This window comes from Equus asinus, chromosome 27, assembly GCF_041296235.1.
Source record: "Equus asinus isolate D_3611 breed Donkey chromosome 27, EquAss-T2T_v2, whole genome shotgun sequence".
In the NCBI taxonomy this organism is placed as follows: domain Eukaryota; kingdom Metazoa; phylum Chordata; class Mammalia; order Perissodactyla; family Equidae; genus Equus; species Equus asinus.
This window is the reverse complement of record NC_091816.1, coordinates 4859228-4882363: the sequence shown is the minus strand read 5'-3', so window position 1 is coordinate 4882363 and position 23136 is coordinate 4859228. Positions and strand designations below refer to the sequence as shown.

The following is a 23136-nucleotide window of genomic DNA, read 5'->3' as shown; positions in this document are numbered from 1 at the left end:
GAGAAGATTTTTTTTTTCTTTTTTGGAGGGGAAGTTTCACTCTAAGAAAACATTGATTGCCAATCTTCCTCCTTTTCCTTTCTTTCCCCCCACCAAAGCCCCAGTACATAGCTGTGTATAGCTGTAAATTCTTCTAGGAGTTATTTTTGCATTGATGTAATTAGGAGTTCTACTGGGTTCATGTACTTCTAATTGAAGTGCTTTATCCAGGTTGGGGAAGTCCTCAGCTATTATTTCTTTGAACAAGCTCTTTCCTCCTTTCTCTCTCTGAGATACCTATAATCCTTATATCACTTTTCCTAATTGAGTCAGATACTTCTTGAAGAATCTCCTTTTTTTAAAAAACCTCAGTTCTCTCTCCTCCTCCACCTGAAGCATTGACAGATTTCTATCTTCTAAGACACTAATTCTGTCCTCCATAAGGTCTGCTCTATGTTTTATGGTTTCTACATTATTTTTAATCTCATTAGTGTGTTCTTCATATCTAGAATTTCTGTACAGTTTTTTTAAGAGCTTCAACTTCTTTGATGAAGTATTCCTGCTGTTTATTAATTTTATTCCTGAGTTCACTGAACTATTTTTTGTGTTTTCTTGTAACTCTAGTTTCTTTATGACAACTATTTTGAATTCTCTGTCACTTAGATTATAATTTCTGTGACTTCAGGTTTGGTTTCTGAAGACTTGTCATTTTCCTTCTGATCTGCAGTGTTACTGTAGTTCTTCATGGTGTTTGATGAATTGATCCTTTGCCGGCATATTTGTGGTACTATCAAGTCACAGATTCCACCTGCCACTGCTGGCTGTGGGCAGGAAGTGTATTTTCTGATCCTGCCCTGTCTGGTGGTAGCTGTGCCAGTGGGGTCACACTGCATCTATGTTGGCTGGCCACAGCCACTCAGCAGGTGGAGCCAATTGAACTGGTGCACTTGATGGGTGGGACAACTTCTCATGGGCTCAGGCACCACCACTCTGTGGGAAGCATTCATGTGGGTGGGGCCACCTCAGTAGGTGGGTGCTCCCGCAGGCTGGGCTACCACTCCAAAAGCACTCATGTGTGGGCTGGGCTGTCCCCATCTCCACTCACAATTGCACCAGCCACTGTGTGAGGATCCGCAACCTCGATCACTCTGCCACTGGGGAGGGGAATGGGTCCACTCACCTAGTTCCACTACTTCTCTGGGATCCAGTCCTCCCACCTTGAGATGTGTAGCTGTGTGGATCTCTCTGGTGTCCTGTTGTGTTGTGTAGGGAATCCTCTGTTGGTTAATGAATGTCATTTAGTTGTAACATAGAGGGGATAAACAAAAGGAATAGCTCACTCCACCATGATGCTGACGCCACTCTCCAAGGCAAGAATTGTTAACTAATGTTAAGACCAGTTAGTGAAATGTTGCTCCTGAACTCATACAAAAAAAACCCCACAAATCTTATCTCTTATTTTCAAAAATGCTGCTGTCCAATAGAGAAACCAGGCTATATTTTCCCTAATTTAGTTATCCATCTTAACATCATTGACGGTACCACAGCCATATATCATGCTTTACTTATGTGATGTAATAAGAGGTATAAATCATCAGTTATCATGTATTCTAGTCACACATGCACACTTTTATCTATCAAACTTTTAGATTTAGCTTCCAGTTTACACGAACAAGAGACATAGAACAAACTAATCTAAGTGATACCACTAAGAAACAATCAGACAAGTCTAAACTGTGGAACATTCTGTAAGTCAAGTGGCCCACATTCCAAAAAGTTGATGCCTTGAATAGACAAATGAGACCTCAGGGACATAATAACCAAATGCAGTTCATGGTCCTAGATTGGAGGCTAACTAGGAAAACACAGCTGTTTAAGTACATTTTGGAAGTCAACAGAGATATGTGAAAATAGACTATTAGATGAATTACTATTTTATTAAATGTAACAATGCTAGTTAGGCTATGAAAGAAAATGTCCCTTTTAAAAGAGACATATCAAAGTTGCAGGATTCAAAATCAACGTACAAAAATCAGTTGTGTTTCTACATATGAGCAACAAAGTCACATAAAGAGACATTAAGGATACAATCTCATTTACAATTGCAACAAAAAGAATAAAATATCTAGGAATAAACTTAACCAAAGAGGTGAAAGACCTGTACACTAAAAATTATAAAACATGTTCAAAGAAATTGAAGACACAAATAAATGGAAAGATATTCCGTGCTCTTGGATTGGAAGAATTAATGTAGTTAAAATGTCCATACTTCCTAAAGCAATCTATAGATTCAATGCAATCCCTATCAAAGTTATAATGACATTTTTCACAGAAATACTACAAAGGATCCTAAAATTTATATGGAACAACAGAAGATACCGAATAGCTCAAGGAATCCTGAGAAAAAAGAACAAAGCTGGAAGTATCACATTCCCTGATTTAAAAATATACTACAAAGCTATAGGAACCAAAACAGCATGGTACTGGCAGAAAAACAGACACAGAGATCAGTGGAACAGAATCAAGAGCCCAGAAATAAACCCACACATCTATGGACAGCTAATAATAAATAAATAAACACATAAATAAATACATAAAGGAGATATACTGAATCTAAAAAGAATTTCCTGTAAAACTATTAACAAATGGAATTCCAAAAGTTTCTCTTTACCTTACACTGGCAGGATGGTAATACTTAAATAAGAAAAAAAAAAAAAAAGCTGAAGAGAATGCACTACAGAAACTTGGCAGAGAGCAAAGAAGAGAATAAGTTTGAAAAGAATAAATTCCAAAGTTGGGAGTTCTGACCAATTTCATACTCTTGCAGTTCAAGGTCAAAACAATGTTTTTATTTCTATCCTATGAAAAATATGAGATCAATTATTAGATTAAAAAAAAACTAAAGGAGCTACTCCTACACATCAGGTGCACAAGAAAAACCCATATCAAAACAGGTAGGAGATTCTGACACACAATTCATTAGAAAAATGCTTAGATTAAAAAAATGAATTTATAACACAAAGAGTGAACTCTACTGTAAACTATGGGCTTTAGTTTAATAACGTATCAATATTGGTTCATCAGTTTCAACAAATGAACAACACCAATGCAAGACGTTAATAATAGGGAGCACTGTGGTGGGGGTGGGGAGGGAGAGGGAATATACAGCAACTTTCTAGACTTTCTGCTCAATTATTCTGTAAAACTAAAACTCTTCTAAAAATAATGTCTATTAATTTAAAAACATGAATTTAGCACTTACAAAAATCTATTACATTTCTATATATCTTGAAAAATGTGGTCAAAAGTTAAAAAATATATTTATATTAGCACAAAAAATATTAAATACCAAGAAATAAATCTCACAGTTATCTGGAAGACCTCTTCCAGATAACATAAAGAAAGTATACTACAAACTATAAAGCTTTTCTGCAAGACTTAATGAAGGCCTTAAAAATATGGAGGGATATACGATAATCAATGACTAGAATATTCAGTGTTATAAATTTGCATGGATTGGAAGACTCAACATTGTAAACATGTCAGTTCTCCCCAAACTGATATACAGATTTACTTTAATCTCTTTAAAAATTCCAACAGATTGTTTGTGGAATTTAACAAACACACGGCAAAGTGGTAGTTAAATTTATTGCAAAACTGGCTATCAATCTGGCAGAAAATTAAATTTTAATTCACTTTTGTATTATATAAAAATTAGCTGAAAATGTATCAATGACTTACTTATAAAAAGTAATAATATTAATCCCTCCAAAAATTATAAAAGTAATAATAATAGTCCCTCCAAAAATAATCCAGCTGACTAAATTTAGAGCCGGGCGAGATCTTCACCAAACAGAAAATCCAGAAGTAAAAAACAAAAGATTAACAAATTACCCCTATAAAACATAAAAGATTTTATGTAGGAAAAAAAGTTTTTAATATCTATAGAAAAACTATAGATATGGAAAAAGTGTTTTTGATACAGATAAACAAAGGATTAATATCTAAACATTCAATAAACCCTTATGAATTACAAGGAAATAGTCAAGTAACATGAAAAGGCAATTACAGAAAGACAAATCCAAATGATCAAGAAGCATATATATGAAAAGTTGCTCAAATCTACTAGTCGTTGGAAAAGCAAATTAAAAAACACTACATCAATTTATTTCCATTAGACTAACAAAGAATGAAAAGTGCAATAACACTTATTATTGGCAGAGATGTGGGAAAAGATTAATCTCACATATGCAAAAGGAAATGAATGTTTGCCAACTCAAAAAATACATATATACAGATTTATTGAAAGACATTTGCTGATTATAATTGCTAATAAATTTAATATGAATAAAATTATGAATATAGACTTATAACTGATCATTAGAAAACTAACATTTAAAAATAATGAGGAAAATTTATTAGGGTAAAATATTTTTAACCTATTTTATCAAGCCTTTGATCGAAAACAACAAAAATATAAACTTCACAAGATAAAACCCATCTCTTTATGTAATGGTTAAGATTATGGGCTCTGGAGTTAACAAACTGTAAGTTCAAACCCTAGATACACCACTAGATCCGAGAGTCCTGAGATAGTTTAACCTCTTCAAATCCCAATCTTCCATTCGTAAAAGGTTGATAAGCATAGAAATAAATTTTAGGAACCTTTTTTTATTCTCTGACAACCAGAAAGAGAGCACAAGGCCTGAATAAAGCACGTAATGGTCAAAGTGTAAATAGTGAGAAACGAATAACAATTCCCTAAAATTAAGCAACTTCCATTGTCACAGATTTTTGTTTTCTTTCTAAGAATACTCAAACATTATTCTTACATGAATAAATATGCAATATCATGAGGCCTTAGGGTAAGATAGGACTTTTTCCAATCTGAAAATCTACTCAGTAATTCATCCGCCTCACCAACTGTAGAAATCTTATTTTTATCTGACCACAGCTCCAATGATGACAGCACAACAGTAACATTAAATTGGGCAAACATCTAAAAACAGAAGAGATAAATAGATGAAAAATTAATCTTTATGTTATTTTACCATAACCACGAAATACATTCAATGTCTCAACAAATCCTCACTCAGTTTATACGGATGACTTAATTATAACGCAAATTCATGCAAATTATCACTCAAAACCAGGATGAGTCTTTCTAACTAGTATGAAAAGGACAATACTTACCGAATTTACAAGGCCAATAATTTCGATGATTTTATTTGTTATAATCATGCTATCAGAGCCCAAGTAATCATACTGAAAAACAAAATTAATTTTAAACACAATTTGTTATGTAATATATTTAAGATTTACTCTCCATCTACTCTCAGAGGTTTGAGGCTGCTTTGGGGTTAAAACAGTTCAAAATAAGACAGTAACGAAAAGTGAATATAAGTTGGCTCAATGATACATACTGGTGGAAATGTAAAATTGTATAGCCATTCTGGAAAGTAGTTTGGCAGCTTCTTTCCTTTTTTTTTTTGACAAAGATTAGCCCTGAGCTAACTACTGCCAGTCATCCTCTTTTTGCTGAGGAAGCCTGGCCCTGAGCTAACATCCGTGCCCATCTTCCTCTACTTTATATGTGGGACACCTGCCACAGGATGGCGTGCCAAGCGGTGCCATGTCCACACCCGAGATCCGAACGGGTGAACCCCAGGCCACCGAGAAGCGGAACGTGCAAACTTAACCACTGTGCCACCGTGCTGGCCCTGGCAGCTTCTTTCAAAACAAATAATGAACGTATCATATGACCCAGCAATTGTACTCCTGGGCATTTATTCCAGAGAAATAAGAACTGATGCTGACAAAATCCTATAAATGAATGTTCACAATATCTTTATTCATAATAGCCCTAACTTGGAAACAGTTTATGTGTCCTTCAAAGGTTAACTGGTTAAATAAATTGTGGTACATTCATACCATACCATAATATGCTACTCAGTAATAAAAAAGGAACTGAACTGGTGATATATGGAACAGCTTGGATAAACCTCAAGAAAATAATACTGAATATAAAAAACACCTCAAAAGCGGGGCTGGCCCCGTGGCCGAGTGGTTAAGTTCGCGCGCTCCGCTGCAGGCGGCCCAGTGTTTCGTTGGTTCGAATCCTGGGCGCGGACATGGCACTGCTCGTCAGACCACGCCGAGGCAGCGTCCCACATGCCACAACTAGAAGAACCCACAACGAAGAATACACAACTATGTACCGGGGGGCTTTGGGGAGAAAAAGGGAAAAAATAAAATCTTAAAAAAAAAAAAAAAAAAACCTCAAAAGGATACATAATACGTGATAGCATTTATACAACATACCTGAAATCACAGAGATGGAGAACAGCTTAGTGATTGCCAGAGGTAAAAAAGTATAGCAAAGGGGGGAGAGATGGGTATGACTATAAAGGGATAATGTAAGAGAGTCTTGTGGTGATGGTACTGTTGAGTGTCTTGATTGTGTTAGTGGTTACACAAGGATACATATGTGATACTATCACATAAAACTACAGAAAAACACACAAAAGAGTGTACATATAACTGCTAAAATCTGAATAAGCTCTGTGGAATGTGCCAATGTCAAATTCCATATCTATAAATCATCTCTCTAGAGAACACCATCCCTTGGATGCTCCAGAGGACCCTCAAATTAAACACATCCAAAACTAAACTCATCAGGCTCCCCCAAAAATCTGCTCCTACTTACATTTCCAGTACTTTAGTGCACAATATTATTATCTATGACCTCCCACACTTATTATACTACACGTTCCATAACAGCATAACTTTTTCTGTTTTATTAACTGCTGTGTCCTCAGTAAATAGAACACTAACTGGCATCTAGATGATGCTCAATAATTTTATTAAATGAATGAATAAATCAAATCAATTTACAAGTCTTTGTAATTCAACCTCATCAGTAACTTTTAAAAGTGTCCTTTTCTTTCTATTCCTAATACTACTAATTTATAAATTTTTACTTTAATTACTTCAATAGTCTCTTAAATTGTTCTTCCTTCTCCAATTTTCCCACCAGCAATCCAGTCCCTACACTATTACAAAAATGATGATTCTAAAATGAAAACATGAACATGTCACTCCCCTGCTCAAAATCTATCAATGACTCTCCATCACGTTTAGGATAAAATTCAAATATCATGTCAATTCTTCATTTCTTTCCATTTCCCTTCTTCAATCCTGTGTATTAATCATACTAAAATTCTTGCAGTTTTCTGAAAAGAACCTTCTCTCATACTTCTCCGCCCTTGCAAAGAAAGGTTTTTCAAAAAGTCTTCCCTGGTCCTACCCTCCCCCTGTTACCCAACTAATCAATCCAGAATCCAACCCGCAACTACCTCCATTATCAGGCTCTTATACTCCAAGCCATTGTTCCCCTGCCCTAATCACCCAAGGGCCAGGTACCAGACAACCAGAGACAACCCCTACACCCCAGAATCCACTGAAACTAGCCTAGTCTGAACCCGTTTACCTTGCCTTGCCCGTTCCTTCCCACAGAAACCACAATCAAGGCTCCTTGCTCATGTTTTCCCCTTGCTCTCTCTGTCTCCTGACCTACCCTGTTTCTCCCCTATGCGGTTTCTGCATGATGTGGTGTGCCCTCTCCCTTTTGGAACTCTGAATAATAAACTATCCTTCCAATAGCAATCATCTCCTTATCTGTTGGCCTTACCATACCTGAATAATAATAAAACCTACATTTTAAAACACCTACTTGCATTATCTTATAGTACCCCAAGTTACAACTGTGTGTTTCCATGTCTTTCTACATTATTGGACTGTGTTTTTATTGTACCATATTCTTCCCTCTATCATGGCACTGAAATCACTAGGCTACTATTGTGGATTTAAAATTTGTGAAGTCACTGAATACAATATCACTATTGTTCTTCTTTATATGCCTGACATCTAGTAACACAGATGTCATAGCTGGCTTGATATTAAAGAATATGAAAATATGCATAAGAACATGGAAAGGGGATATTTAATCAGTATTATATGGCTGGAAGACCTGGAAATTTGGACAAGAGCTTTTAAAACAACTAAAAATTTGTAACATAATCCTGAAAAAAATGATTTTCATAATCCAAAATATTCCCTGGAAATTTAGTCATCTTTACTAGAAATACCTGAGCTTTCTCTTAAATGTTCCCTTCACTCTTTTCCCTACAAGCTAATAAAGTATTTTCATATCCTTCTCCAAATCTCACCTGTCTCTGATCCTCAACTCTAGCTTTCCGATGAGCTATACGATCCTACAAATAGAATTGGTGATGAGTATCATTCGTATTCTCTGTGGTATTCCATAGGTGTGACAATCAAATGTTTATCATCAGAGCAAAATCTGGAAAGTATATATTTGCCTGTTTTCTGAGATCTTTGAAATATAGGTGAAATAAAGCCACACCTGGTTGAGTACAAACTAAGTTATCATCGCAAGGTTTTAAAGTTCAGAGATCTTCAAATTGTTTACGGGAATTGGAGATCTAGAGGTACGTTTAGATCAGGTAAACAACAGGATAGAATAGGTGCACCATTAAAAACTACTAAAACAAATCTAGACACATTAATGTAAACAGTTCTCATAAACAGTTACCCTATCATCACTTTTGTGCCAATAAATATTGTATGTGGCAAAACATTCCCCAGACTGCATACTGCTCTTCAAGTGCCCTAAAACAAGAATTAAAAGCTTAAAGAATTCACTTAAAACAATATCACTATTAAAAAACACCATGGATTTAGAGAGGTCCTAATGATGTAAAGTAACAGCAAAAAAATCATTTTGTTATGCAGGACTGTTATGTAAAGATTTCAAACAAAACATTTCTGAGAGAACTAGTGTAATTTTGAATATATGGTTTTTCAGTTTGCAAATATTTCCATATTTCCACTTTTCTCTCCATGACATATTAGTAAGAAGATCGGAATCCTTAAGTTCTTTCTAGCCAGAGATAATCACACATTCACACCAAATATTTAAAAGCAAAGAATAAGCAAAACACATACCAAAACTTTGTCCACCACAATATGCACTTCTAGATAAAGAGGAATTAAATCTGGAACAGCTGATTCTGACTAGAAAGAAGAAGAACAGCATTTAAAAACAAAAACTTTCATAAATTATCTATTTTGAACTTTTACGATCTGTTTCCCACCTTTATTGAGGCATAATTGACAAATAAAAATTACACATATTTAAAGTGTAAGACTTGAAATTTTGATAAACATATACATCGTGAAATAATTGCCACCATCAAGCTAACTGATGTATCCACCTCACAGTTACCATTTTGTTTGTGTGTGTTTGGGGGGTTGGGGGAGCCTGCAATAACAACCCTCTTAGCAAATTTCAAGTTTATAGTACAGTATTGTTAACTATAGTCACTTTACTGTATATTAAATCTCCAGAACTTAATAATTTTGCATAACTAGAACTTTGTACCCTTTGACCAACATTTCCCCATGTCTCCTTCTCCGCAGCTCCTTGCAACAACCATTCTACTCTCTGCGTCTACGAGATTGACTACTTTAGATTTCACACATAAGTGAGATCACAGAGCATTTGTCTTTCTGTATCTGGCTTATTTTACCTAGCAGAATACCCTCCAGGTTCATCCATGTTGTCACAAATGGCAGCATTTCTTTCTTTTTTAAGGCTGAATAATATTCCATTGTGTAAGTTTATACATATATGTCACATTATCTTGATTCTTGATCCTTCATTCTTCAATTCACAGTTAGGTTGTTTCCATATCTTGGCTATTATGAATAATGCTGCAACAAACAAGAGTGCAGATATCTCTTCAAGATACTGATTTCATTTCCTGCGAACATACACCTAGAAGTGGAATGGCTGGATCATATGACAGGTCATTTTAAATTTTTTTAGGAACTTCTATACTGTTTTCCATAGTGGCTGCACAAATTTATATTCTCAACCAAAGTGTACAATTGTTCCCTTTTCTCCATATCCTCGCCAACACTTGTTATCTTTCGTCTTCTTTGGTAACAGCCATCCTAGCAGGCGTGAGGTGATATCTCACTATTGTCTTTTATTTGCATTTCCCTGATGATTAATGATGTTGATTACCTTTTCATATATCTGATGGCCATTTGTATGTCTTCTTTTAAGAAATGTCTACTCAGGTCCTTTGCCAGTTGTAAATCTTGTTATTTCTTTTTGCTATTGAGTTGTATGAGTTTCTTATATATTTTGGATATTAACCTCTTATCAGCTATACAGTTTCCACTATTTTCTCCCATTCTGTAGATTGTCTTTTCATTTTGTCGACTGTTTCTTTTGTTGTGCGGAAGCTTTTTAGTTTGACGTAGTCTTGCTTGTTTATTTTTGCATTTTTTGCCTGTGCTTCTGGTGTCATATCAAAAAAATCATTGCCCAGACCAATGTCAAGAAGTTTTTTCCTTATGTTTTCTTCTACAAGTTTTACTATTTAAGGTCTTACGTTTTAAGCATTCAATCCATTTTACCACAGCACTTACAGGATATGCTAGGGTGTTTGCTTTTTACAATTGGTTAATATCAATATATAGTGTTTTAAGTTTCATGGCAATGGACTTAAGTTATAAGAACATTGGATGTGAAGCTATATAACCTTCATTAGATCCACAGCTAAGAATAAAAGAAATAGCATGTCTAACCATCTATTTCATCTGCATGTCAGAAATAAATTAAACTTCTGCTCTACAAATTATTTAGGTGTGGAAGATTTTTTTAAACCTTTACATATTTTGCAGTGCCTCCCATCAAGAGATGAGCCTATTTCCTCTCACTTCAGTATAGGTTGGGCCTTGTAACTTGCATTAACCAATTAATGCAGTGGAAATCCCGGTTTGCCAGTTCTGAGTCTGAGTCTCAGGAAGCCTTGCATACAGTTACTCCTACTCTCAGAACCCTATTTAAACACCATTTGTAAAAGCCTGAGCCAGCCTGCTAGATAAGAAACGAGGGGCCCATTCACACCCATTGCCCCAGCCAAAACCAGGAGAATGCTTCATGAAGAAGGAAGCTACTGAATTTCTGTAAGAGAGCACTGTGCTGTTTGAATTTACCCATGTGCCATCACATCCTCCACTGTCAGTGGCAGTCATGAGGATGGTGGCCCCTGCTCCTGATGTGGCTTACTGGTGCCAGAGTAGCAATACCAAATTTGTTTTCAAAGAATTACAGTTGTGTGTTGAGCTGTCCAGTGTCTCCCAAAGGATGGACTCAAGGATTTGCCTCTGTCTTCTCATCTTGGAACTTTCACTGGGTTAGAGTGGGTACCCAGCTGGTATTTGTCAAAAGCATTTAAAGCCCAAAACACTAGCTGCAGCTACCTGACACAAGGGATAACAGATAGGACAAACAACAGGCACACTGAAAAGCCTAGGGAAGAAGAGGCTGAGGGAGGAGATACGTGTGGGAATAAAGGCTATGAAAAGCTTCAGCATATACCAGGAAATCTAAAAGGTCACACAAGCCCAGAGCTGGATACAGGCTTAGTAAAGTGTTGAGAAGGTGCCGGGCATTCTCCTCTGACTGACCTTTAGGTACTGTGCAAACAAGAGTAAAGGCTAACGTAGAGTTGTAAATGAGCAGGATAAGCATTGTAGGAATGCCCACACACAGAGGCAAACTGCAAAAACCAGAAGAGTTTGTTGTTCTTATCATTTTTATTGTTGGTTACAGTCATTTAAGGAAATCTCTATCAATTCATTAGCTGACCATTAATGGAAAATAGATTTAGAAACAAATCATAGTCTATAACAAAAATAGTTCAGAAAAATCACTAAACAAACAAACTACAACCCACAATAAGCAAGAATGGCAAACCATGAGAAGGGTGGGAAATTTGATTTCTAGAGTTACCACTTTGTAATATTCAAAATGTCTAGTTCACAACAAAAAAATTTGAAGCATGCAAAGAAACAAGAAAGTGTGGGCCCATTCGCAGGGAAAGAAAGAAACAGAACCTATTCCTAAGGAAGCCTAGACATTGGACTAACAGGCAAAGATGCAAACCATGGAGAAAGAACTAAAGGAAATGAGAAGAATGTCTCACCAAGTAAAGAATAACAATAAAAATATAGAAATAATAAAAGAGAAATTCTGAAGCTTAAAATACAGTAACAAAAATGAAAATTCAAATGTCAAAACAAATCAATTGGGGCCAGCCCAGTGGTGCAGTGGTTAAGTTCGCACATTTTGCTTTTTGGCAGCCTGGGGTTCACCAGTTCAGATCCCAGGTGCAGACATGGCACTGGTTGGCATGCCATGCTGTGGTAGGCATCCAACATATAAAGTAGAGGAAGATGGGCACGGATGTTAGCTAAGGGCCAGGCTTCCTCAGCAAAAAAGAAGAGAACTTAGCTCAGGGTTAATCTTCCTAAAAAACAAACAAAGAAATCAATCAAGGTTATTCAGTATGAGGAACAGAATTAAAAAAGAATAAGAAAAATGAACAGAGTCTAAGAGACCTGTGGGACATCATCAAGAATATCAACATATGCATAATAGGTGTCCCCAGAAGAAGAGAAAGAGAAAAGAGCAGAAAGGAAATTTGAATAACTAATGGGTGAAAACTTCCCAAATTTGTTGAGAGACATGAATCTACACATCCAAGGAACTTGAAAAACTCTAGGTGGGGTAAATTCAAAAGTATCCACACCAACACACATTAAAATCAAACTGTCAAAAGCCAATGATAAAGACAGAATTTTGAAAATAGCAAGGTAGAAAGCAACTCATCATGAACAAAGGATCCTCAAAAATATTAACATCCAATTTCTCATTAGAAACCATGGAGGCAAGAAGCAGTGGGATGACATTTAAAGTGCTGAAAGAAAAAACCGTCAACCAAGAATTTTGCATCTAATAAAACTAATCTTCAAAAATTAAGGGTAATTAAGACATTCCCAGATAACCAAAAACTAAGGGAGTTGGTTGCTAGTAGAGTTGCCAGTTATGGGCTGAACTGTCTCCTCTCAAAATTCATACACTGAAGTCCTAACCACCAGTGACTATACTTGGGGTTGGGCCTTTAGAGAAGTAATTAAGTTTGGTCATTAGAGTGTTCCCTAGTCATAATTGATACCCTTATACAAAGAGAATTAGGATAAAGACACATACAGAAGGGAGACCATGTGAAGACACAGGGAAAAGATAGCCCTCTACAGCTAAACAGAGAGGACTCAGAAGGAATCAACCCTGCCAACACCTCGATCTCAGATCTCTACCTCCAAAACTGAGAAAACAAATTTGAGTTGTTTAAACCACCCGGTCTGAGGTACTTTGTTTTGATAGCCCTAATACACTATCCTCAATAAATACCAAAGGTAGTCTCTCAAGCCAGAATGAAAGTGCATTAGGTAACTCAAAGCTGTACAAAGAAATAAAGAACACATTAAATGGGACTACTTTGGTAAATATAGGAGCCAGTATTATTATCTTTTTGGCTTGTAACTCCTCTATTTTCTCATACTATTTAAAACCAAATGCATAAAGAAATAATTATAAATTAATTTTAATCAGAGTACAATGTGTAAAGATATGATTTATGACAACAACATAAAGGGATTAGAAATATATAGGAGCAGAGATTTTTGTAAACTATGAATGCTAAACTGACATTAATTAAAACCAAGATTATTATAAATTTAAGATGTTAATTATAATGTCTAGGGTAAGCACTAAGAAATTAACTAAAAATATACAGAAAAAAATGAGAAGGGAATCAAGACAAAACACAAGTAAAAAATCAAATAAACAAAAGAAAGCAGTAATGGCATAATTGAAGAACAAAAATATATATAAAACATATAGAAAATGATAAAATAGAAGTAAATCTTTCCTTGTCATTAATTACTTTAATTGTAAATGTATCAAACTCTCCAATTAAAGGACAGAGATTGGCAGAATGGATCAAAAAAATATGATCCAACTATATACTGTCTAAAGAGACTAACTTTAGATCCAAAGACAGAAAAAGTTGAAACTGAAAGCATGGAAAAAGATATGCCATGTAAAAGTAACCAATAGTAACTGAGATGGCAACAGTAATATCAGAAAAAGTATATATACTTTAAGCCAAAAAAATTTAAAAGAGACAAAGAAGGATATTATATATTGATAAATGGATCTATCTATGAAAATCTACAATTAAAAGCATATACATACCTAAAAATAGATCCCCAAAATATCTGAAGCAAAAAACTGAAGGGGAAAATTGAGAGATCTACAATAATAGTTGGAGACTTCAATACCCCACTTTCATTAATGGATAAAACAACTAAACAGAAGATCAAGAAGGAAATAGAGGACCTCACCAGCACTATAAACCAAAGAGATCTAACAGACATATACAAAATGCTTCACACAACAGCAGAATATACACATTATTCTCAAATGCTCATGGAATATTCTGCAGGGTAGACCATATGTTAGGTCACAAAATGAGTCAATAAATTTTTTAAAGAGTTAAACCATATAAAGTATCTCCTCTGACCACAATGGAATGAAATTAGCAATCAATAACAGAAAAAAAAAATTGGAAAATTCAAAAATACATGGAAATTAAACAAAACATTCTTAACCAATGGGTCAAAGAAGAAATCATAAAATTGAAAGTATTTTTATTATAAATTTTACTTTTGAAACAAATAGGTTTTATAGGCTATTTTTTTTTTTAAAGATTTTATTTTTTCCTTTTTCTCCCCAAAGCCACCCGGTACATAGTTGTGTATTCTTCGTTGTGGGTTCTTCTAGTTGTGGCATGTGGGACACTGCCTCAGCGTGGTCCGATGAGCAGTGCCATGTCCGCGCCCAGGATTCGAACCAACGAAACACTGGGCCGCCTGCAGCGGAGTGCGCGAACTTAACCACTCGGCCACGGGGCCAGCCCCTTTATAGGCTATTTTTGCAGCATACAATTCCCACTCCCCATGTTTAATACAAAATATACAATGAAGAGGTTTTTTGTTGTTGTTTTTAAACCAAAAGTTGACTAGCAAATATTGTTTACTCACCCACTATGAAAAGCAGGTTAGCTCTGACAACATAATGGTAAATCAGTCAAACTGTCACTGGCATTGTTTTGTTTTGCTTTTGCTTTTTACCTTTAACCCCCTTCACCCATTTTGCCCACCTTCTGCCACCAATGCTGTCTGTGGAAACCACAAACTTGGTCTCTGTATCGAGGAGCTTGGTTTTTTTTTCCTTTAGGTTCCACATGTAAGAGAGATCATATGGTATTAGTCTTGCTCTGACATTATTTCACTTAGCATAATGCCCTTGAGGTCCATCCATGTTATTGCAAATGGCAACATTTCATTTTTTTTAAGACTAAATGATATTCCATTTTGTATATATATATATATACACCGCAATTTCTTTATCCATTCATCCATCAATGGGTACTTAGGATGTTTCAATATCTCGACTACTGTAAATAATACTGCATAGAACATGTGGTGCACACCTTTTCAAGTTAGTATTTTTGTTTTCTTTAGATAAACACCCAGAAGTTGAATTGCTGATTCACATGGGTAGTAGAAGCTGAGTCACAATCTCATGATAAACTCTACCCCCAGAAGGGTGATCCACAATCAGGAAGGAATTGAAAACCCCCAGCTTCTCCCTAAGGAGTGAATGGTTTGAACCTCATATCTGGCACCTCACTGTTAAGACTTGCACCTGAGAGAGGAGCACCCAAAACGTCTAGCTTTGATGACCAATACTGCTCGCATCCACAAGATAACAGATAAACAGTTCTTAAAGAGTTTGCACATGCAGACTTACCAACCCCAGGACCCAGCACAAAGGCAGCTGACTAAAAAGAGCCCAGACTTTCTGTGAGAGGCTTATTTGCTTATGTTAAAGCATCAGCCTGGGGAGGCATCAAATTTAACACAATTCAGGGGCCTACTGAAATACCCTCCAAAGACGAGGCAGGAGGGTACAATCTTTGAGCACTCCCTCTTCCTTGCTTCAGGTTACTACTATCTCTTGGAAAGGAGGTTTACACTCAGCTGGCACCCTAACTTTTGTGGCTGCCACCCAGAGGACATCAGTAGGTCACCTGGTTCCTGTGGCCAGTGAGGCTTAGCTCCCAGTTCCCACAGGACAGCAACAGAGAAAGAGTTCTTATCTGGCTACGAGCCCCAGAGCACAGCAGAAAGCAAATAGATTGAGTAGCCCAATCTTTCTGGGAATGTAAATGTAAATGGATTAAATTATTCAATAAAGAGAAAGAGTGGCTGAATGGATATAAAAACAAGAGTCATCTATATGCTGCCTACAAGAGACTTGCTTCAGATGTAAGGTCAATCACAGACTGAAAGTGAAGGAGTGGAAAAAGATATTCCATGAAAATGGAAACCAAAAGAAAGCTGGGGAAGCTATACTTCTATCAGACAAAACAGACTTTAAAACAAAGACTAATAAGAGATAAAGAAGGTCATTATATAATGTTAAAGGGATCAATCCAACAGGAAGATATAACATTTGCAAATATTTATGCACCCAACATAGGAGCACCTAAATATATAAACAGACCTAACGGGGGAAGTAGACAGCAATACAATAATAATAGGGGACTTTAATAACCCACTTTCATCAATGGATAGACCATCCAGATGAAAATCAATAAGGAAACATTGGCCACAAACAACACAATAGACCACACTATGTATTATCATACACTATGATCAAGTGGTGAAACATTTCATCCGAAAGCAAAAGAACACACATTTTTTTCACACACACATGAAATACTATCCAGGATGGATCATAAGTTAGGAAAAAAACAAACCTTAATAAATTTAAGATTTAAATAATATCAAGCGTCTTTTCTGACCACAATAGTATGAAACTAAAAATCGATTGTGAGAAGAAAACAGAAAATTCATAAATATATGGAGATTAAACAACATACTACTGAACAACCAATGGGTTAAAGAAGAATTCAAAAGAGAAATAAAAAATTCCTTGAGAGAAATGAAAATGGAAATACTACATACAAAAACGTGAGGGATTGACAAATTGAAATGGCAAGCAATAGGATATATTGGATTATATGAGGAAGCCATTTGGTATAAACCTATTTTGGCCTGACTTTGTTTTTTTCCAAAAGGACCTGACTGTGGCCATTGAGCATGCATTGTATATCTGCTTAGACATTTCCTAAGACAAGAACAAAGGCCCTTGAGATTAAAAGTGCAAAGTCCCTCCCCTTCCCAACATTGGCATTTCCTTAAAGATTAAGCATCTTTCCTTAGGCTGGGAACTGATTGTAGAGCTCACCTGTGACCACTCGGCTCGAGACAACGGACCTGCCACGCTGCTGTGTTCACCGAGACAGCAGACCTATCTGCTGTTTCCATCAATCTCTGTGCCGACAGAGCAGTCTCATGACTATTGTAAAAGGGACACTTCAATCATATGTGAAGCATCCTCTTTAAGGGTATATAACCACCTTGGATGACCCCATTTCTTTGGAGTGCTCTGTTCCTTTGTGGAAGGACTCTCCCGGGTTATAATCCTCACATTTTAGCTCAGAATAAACTCACCCAAATTTTCATTTATAGATTGGTTATGGATTATTTTCGTCGACAGGATGCAGCAATTCTAAGAGGGAAGTCCATAGCAATAAATGCCGACATCAAGAAAGATGAAAGATTTCAAATAAACAACCTAACTTTATACCTCAAGATGCTAGAAAAAGAAGACCAAATGAAGCCCAAAGTTAGTAGTAGGAAGGAAACAATAAAGACCAGAGCAGAAATAAATGAAATAGAGACTAAAAAGAAGATAGAAAAGATCAACGAAACTAAGAGTCACAGGGAAAGAAAATTAAAAGCCAATAGCCCTGAACAAGACACAAAAATTTTCAAGTTATTAGCAAATCAAATTCAATAATACATTAAAATTATCATACACTATGATCAAGTGGTGAACGTTTAAAGTCGACATATATAAAAGAGTAAATCTTAAAATTTCTCATCACAAGAAAAAAAATTTCTAACTATGCTGATAGATGGTAACTAGTTATTGTGGTGGTCATTTCACAATATATACATATATCAAATCATTATGTTGTACACCTTAAACTAATAAAATGTTATATGAAAATTATATCACAATAAAACTGGAAGAAAAGATTTTAACTATAAATTTTTAAAAAGAGTCACAGATCTAGGCGTTAAAAGCAAAAGCACAACCAAACACAAGGTGTCCCACCCTCCTCCACAAAAATATGGTAAAAAAATATCTGAGGGGATCTGGGCAGAGCACCAACACTGTCTACCATACTGGGTAATCCAAGCCACTGTCAATTACCCTCCTAAATCCTTAGAAGGAAAAGAAAATTTTTAGTATTCAGTTAAAATTTCATTTTAAATTATATGCCTATATATGATAGCACTGAATACTTTGGTGCTGCACATACATTTCATAGTCCATTTCAGTCCTCTATTATTTTGGATATAGGATTAGAAGCTATAACAGAGACATAAAAATAATGGTGGCTTAAACAATACTGGAGTTTATTTCTCTCTCACATTAAAGTCTGAAGAGGTATGGTGGTTTGGTCTTGTAAATGCTTCAGGAGTGAGGCTCATTCTACCTCACTGCTCTGCTATGTTTGGTACCATCCTCATCCTTGTGAACTATGATGTATCAACATGTCCACACTGCAGTCAGCAGGAAAGGGAAAAGGAAAACAGGATAAGCTCCCTTCCTTGAGAATTAAATGCAGATGTGACACATATTACACGTGCTCACATGTCATTAGCCATAACTAAAAGTTATGGCTTTATTAGCCATTAGTTATTAGCCATAGCTTTGTCACATGGTGCCAAATGGATGCAAGAGAAGCTGAGAAATGTAGTCTTTTCCTACATGCTCACCTAAATTCTGAGGGTTTTGTTTGTTTGTTTTTTAACTGACAGATGATGGGTAGAACATGTACTGGGACCACTAACACTGCTATATACCTCTTGTTCAAACTATGCATATTTATGCCACTTCTACTGGCACAAAAATTTTCTCCTTCACAATTACTTTAATGGAGACTAAAACATGCAGTTATGCAGGGTATATATGGAACAATTTACACGGCCATACATGACAATCTTGTTTACCACATTTCAATTATATCTATATTTTAACTAATGTTGACTCCTTGGTTATGAATGCAACATTTATAAATATTGACTTTATTGAATAATTTCCAGGAACATAGAGACAAAAGCAGGAACTGAGATTTTAAGCTTATATTGAATACACACTGGTTATTTTTTTAGAAAGATAAGTACGTAACAGACAAATAAGAATTAAAATAAAACTGGTCATAAAAAGAAAATGATAGATTGTTGCAAGAAGAAAAAGGTGATGTATGTTTAAAGGAAATTGTAAGGTTAAGAAAAGGCAAGCATGGTCTCAAGGAAAGGATATTTGCTACAGCTATACAACAGGTAATAAATTCATTTTTAAAAATAAGTTAAAAGCAATAACTGCCTTGAAAGTAGTAATAAAGCATATACAACTCACTTTTTCACTTATAAAAAAGTTATAGGCCCTTGGGTTTTGTTCTATGCCTCGGTTATTTTCAGTAAGTACTGCAAGTCCATTGTTTTCATTCCTTAATTTATAAAGAAGATGCTGAAATTCCTCTGTATATTCCAGAGGCTCAATTCCATAAGAAACATTTTCAAATTGCAGTATTCCTCTGTAAAATTAAGGATAAAAATGTAAGTGCTTGCAACCAATTCTATATCATAAAACTCTGACAGAATCCAAAAACAACAAAGAAGATACAGAACATTTTTGAGATCAGTATTTAGACCTAAATTCTTTATGTTTTGGCGATGACTCTGAAGAGACAAAATATCTTCCCCAATCCTCAAAACTAACTTCTCATTTCATTTTCTTTATAGTTATAAATACAGCAGAAATTATGTAATCCATCACTAGGTATACTAGTACACAGCATTAAGTGGTCAAATAATTCCCCTGTCCTTCAAGTCAATGACTTAATGAAAGCAATAGTGAATAGAAATTTTGACGTATTTCTGTCTAGTTTGCACTACTTTTGAAAAATGATTACATTGCTTGTATAACAAAAGGACATACAATAAGGAATCTCATTTATAAAAGTAAAATTTAACAGTAATTATGAAAATGTTAATTTTGTTTATGCACATAATATGAATAAGAAATTAAAATCTTAGATTTTAAAGAGTAAACAACTTTTATAACTATTCTCCCCTGAATACAGGTAACAGTTCAAGTGACTACTCCCTAAAAACCAAATTTCAGAGTTCCACGTAAAAAGCACTGAGGAACATTTCTTTGTAAAAACAAGGATCCTACACTGCAAAATGAAGGTGAAAAATTTACTGACAGAATCGAAAACTCTAAGCACTAAGGAGGAAACTCTACAATTCTTAGAGCATTTAAAATAGTGATATTACTGGAAACATATGAGCACTATATTAATAATGACTTGTTAATATAGAATTTGCCTTCTCTCTCTGAAGACAGTTTTCCTTGAGAAAAAGCATGCCTTGTTTATCTTTATTTATATTTATATCAGCAAACACTAGGCTAGTAGCTGGTACATGGTACGTATCAAAAATACTCTATTTGCTGAAAAAATAAGCTTTCCTAAATTTAGTTCCTCTAACTTTCTATAGTCAAGCACGATCAATCCTCATTTATATAGTCAAGAAAAAAAACAGATATAGAGCAAGGAGATCAGGAAATCTAAACCTTCAAGGACATTAGAAATGTGTCTGGTCAGTGAGGGAAGTGAGGAGAAATAAGAAAAGAAACACGTTCAGAGGAGTATACCACTGAATAATCTCCACACGGAATCCTCTTCCAGCTCCCACTTAGTATAAACATAAATTCACTGCAGCCAAATATCATAAATATGGTGATCGCATATCAATGATAGAAAATACATAACCTCAGTCCAGAGCATGTGCTGAGTGTGACGACAGAACTTGGATATCCTTCAATATGTCCCTGGTAGTAGCATTGAGTCTAGGAAAGAATAAAAGTGAAGTGGTTACTTAGGAACTGACAAAACTTTCTAATGATTTCCTACTTTTATACTTAATAGAACTTTCTGAATATTTTTCACAGGCTACGTGGTTTATATCAGTATGAATACTCAGAAAAAAGTCTCCCCATATTTCCCGCTTTCACTATACTAACTACTCTTTTCAGATTAATACTTGAGATTATTATTTTACACCCTGCTTCCAAAGCATTATCTATATTTTAAGTAAAATTATTTTCCAATATATAAATGTAAGTCATCAATTAAAAGGCAAAGACTGTGAATCTGAGGTTTTTAAAAATCTAAAATTCTGCTGAAAAGATATATCTAGTATTTAAGGGCAAAGGAAGATTGAAGAGCTGGAAATAGATATACCATGCCAACACAAACCAAAAGGAGGATTCTGAAGCTATGCTCACCCAGGAAAGGTAGACTTAAAGGCAAGAAACATCACTAGTGAGAAAGTATCACAATTTCATAATGATAAGTTTCAAATTCACCAGCAAGATATAAATATGACAAATTTGTATTGACTTAACAATATAGCTTCAAAGTATATGAAGCCTAAATTGAAAGAATAATAAAAAGAGAGAAATGCATAGTCATAGTAAAAGATTTTTGAACATACATTTCTGAGTAACTGATAAATCAAACATTCAGAGCGTACAGAAGATTTGAACAGCATGTTGATAACTTAATATAGGTAGAATACACTTTCTTTTTAGAGAACATGCAACATTTACAAAAATGAAACCATATTCTGGGCCATGAAGCGCAACAACAAATTTTAAAGAACTGAAATCAGACAAAGTTTGGTCTCTGACCACACTACAATTCAGCTAGAGAAATGGTAAACATCGCCACAGAAAAAATGGAAGATTATATGATTTCCAAAGATTCAACTGTGCTATAAATTTTTGTGAAATCAAGGTAAGATTTCTTATTAACACACTGCTTTATTTTGGAACTAAGAGGAGGATAAGGACCAAGAAAAGGAAACTTATGGTCCTATCCAATACATCCATGAAAAAACATGATGTCAAATTTAATATCTAAACAAATTTTTATTATATGCTAACTATGTGCTAGGCATCTTTCTAAGCAGTAAGGATACATCGGTGCATAAAACAGACCAAAAGCCCTGCCCTGTTTAGTCAAGGACTAGTAAGGTGGTTTTGAGCAAAGACTTGAATGACATAAGAGAGAAAAACATGTGGGTATCTTGGTAAACAGAAAGCATATGGGTCAAAAGACATAGGAAGTGCAAAGTTCTTCAGTGACCCAGGTTCAGTTCCCAAGCGTGGATCTACACCATTTGTCTATCAGTGGCCACATTGTATAGTGGCAGCTCACATACAAAACAAAAAAGAAGATTGGCAGCAGATGTTAGCTCAGGGCAAATCTTCCTCAGCAAAAAAAAAAAAAGAAGAAGAAGAAGAACAAAGAGATCCATGTGGCTGGAACAGATGTGCAATGTAGAAAACAACAGGAAATGAGGTCAGACAGGTAAAGAGGACCAGATCATATAAAGTTTGTAAGATAATGAAATGACTTTGGTTTTCACTTTGAGAGCCACAGGAGGTCATCCAGTGGAGGGTTCTCAACAGAGAAGCACATGATCTGACTAGGTGTCAATAAGATCTATCTGGTTGCCATGTTGAGAATTGACTAAGGAGATGGGCAAGCTGTGGAACTAGGGAAGTTTTTCAGGAAGTTATGGCAATAATCCAAACTAGATATGATGTTTACTTGTAAAAGGGGTGGTATCAGTGGATGGAGACAAAGGAAGAAGGTGGATCTGGATATAACTCTGAAGGAGAGAATCCATAAGATTTATTGATGGAGGGGAAAGGGGTAAAAAAAAGGAAAGATTGTCAATCCAAGGACACCACAAAAAAAAGAAAATTACAGGCAAAATATCCCTTATGAATATAGGTGAAAAAATTCTCAACAAAATATTAGTAAGCTGAATTCAACAATACATCAAAAGGATCAGACACCACAATGAAGTGGGATTTATTCCAGGGACGCAAGCATGGTTCAATATCTGCAAGTCAATCAGTGTGATACACCA

At 35.4% G+C, this 23136-nt stretch overlaps 1 protein-coding gene across 1 annotated transcript in view; it reads right to left on the bottom strand.

The window, feature by feature from the left end:
• Positions 1-23136, bottom strand: part of LOC106826239 (disintegrin and metalloproteinase domain-containing protein 32-like) — a 229519-nt gene that overhangs the window by 158627 nt on the left and 47756 nt on the right. Inside the window, exons 5-9 of the mRNA XM_070499712.1 lie at positions 20967-21043; positions 19547-19724; positions 9007-9075; positions 5173-5244; positions 4812-4978 (exon numbers count right to left, since the gene is read on the bottom strand). Coding sequence (XP_070355813.1) covers positions 4812-4978; positions 5173-5244; positions 9007-9075; positions 19547-19724; positions 20967-21043 — 563 coding nt within the window. The remainder of the gene's footprint in view (positions 1-4811; positions 4979-5172; positions 5245-9006; positions 9076-19546; positions 19725-20966; positions 21044-23136) is intronic.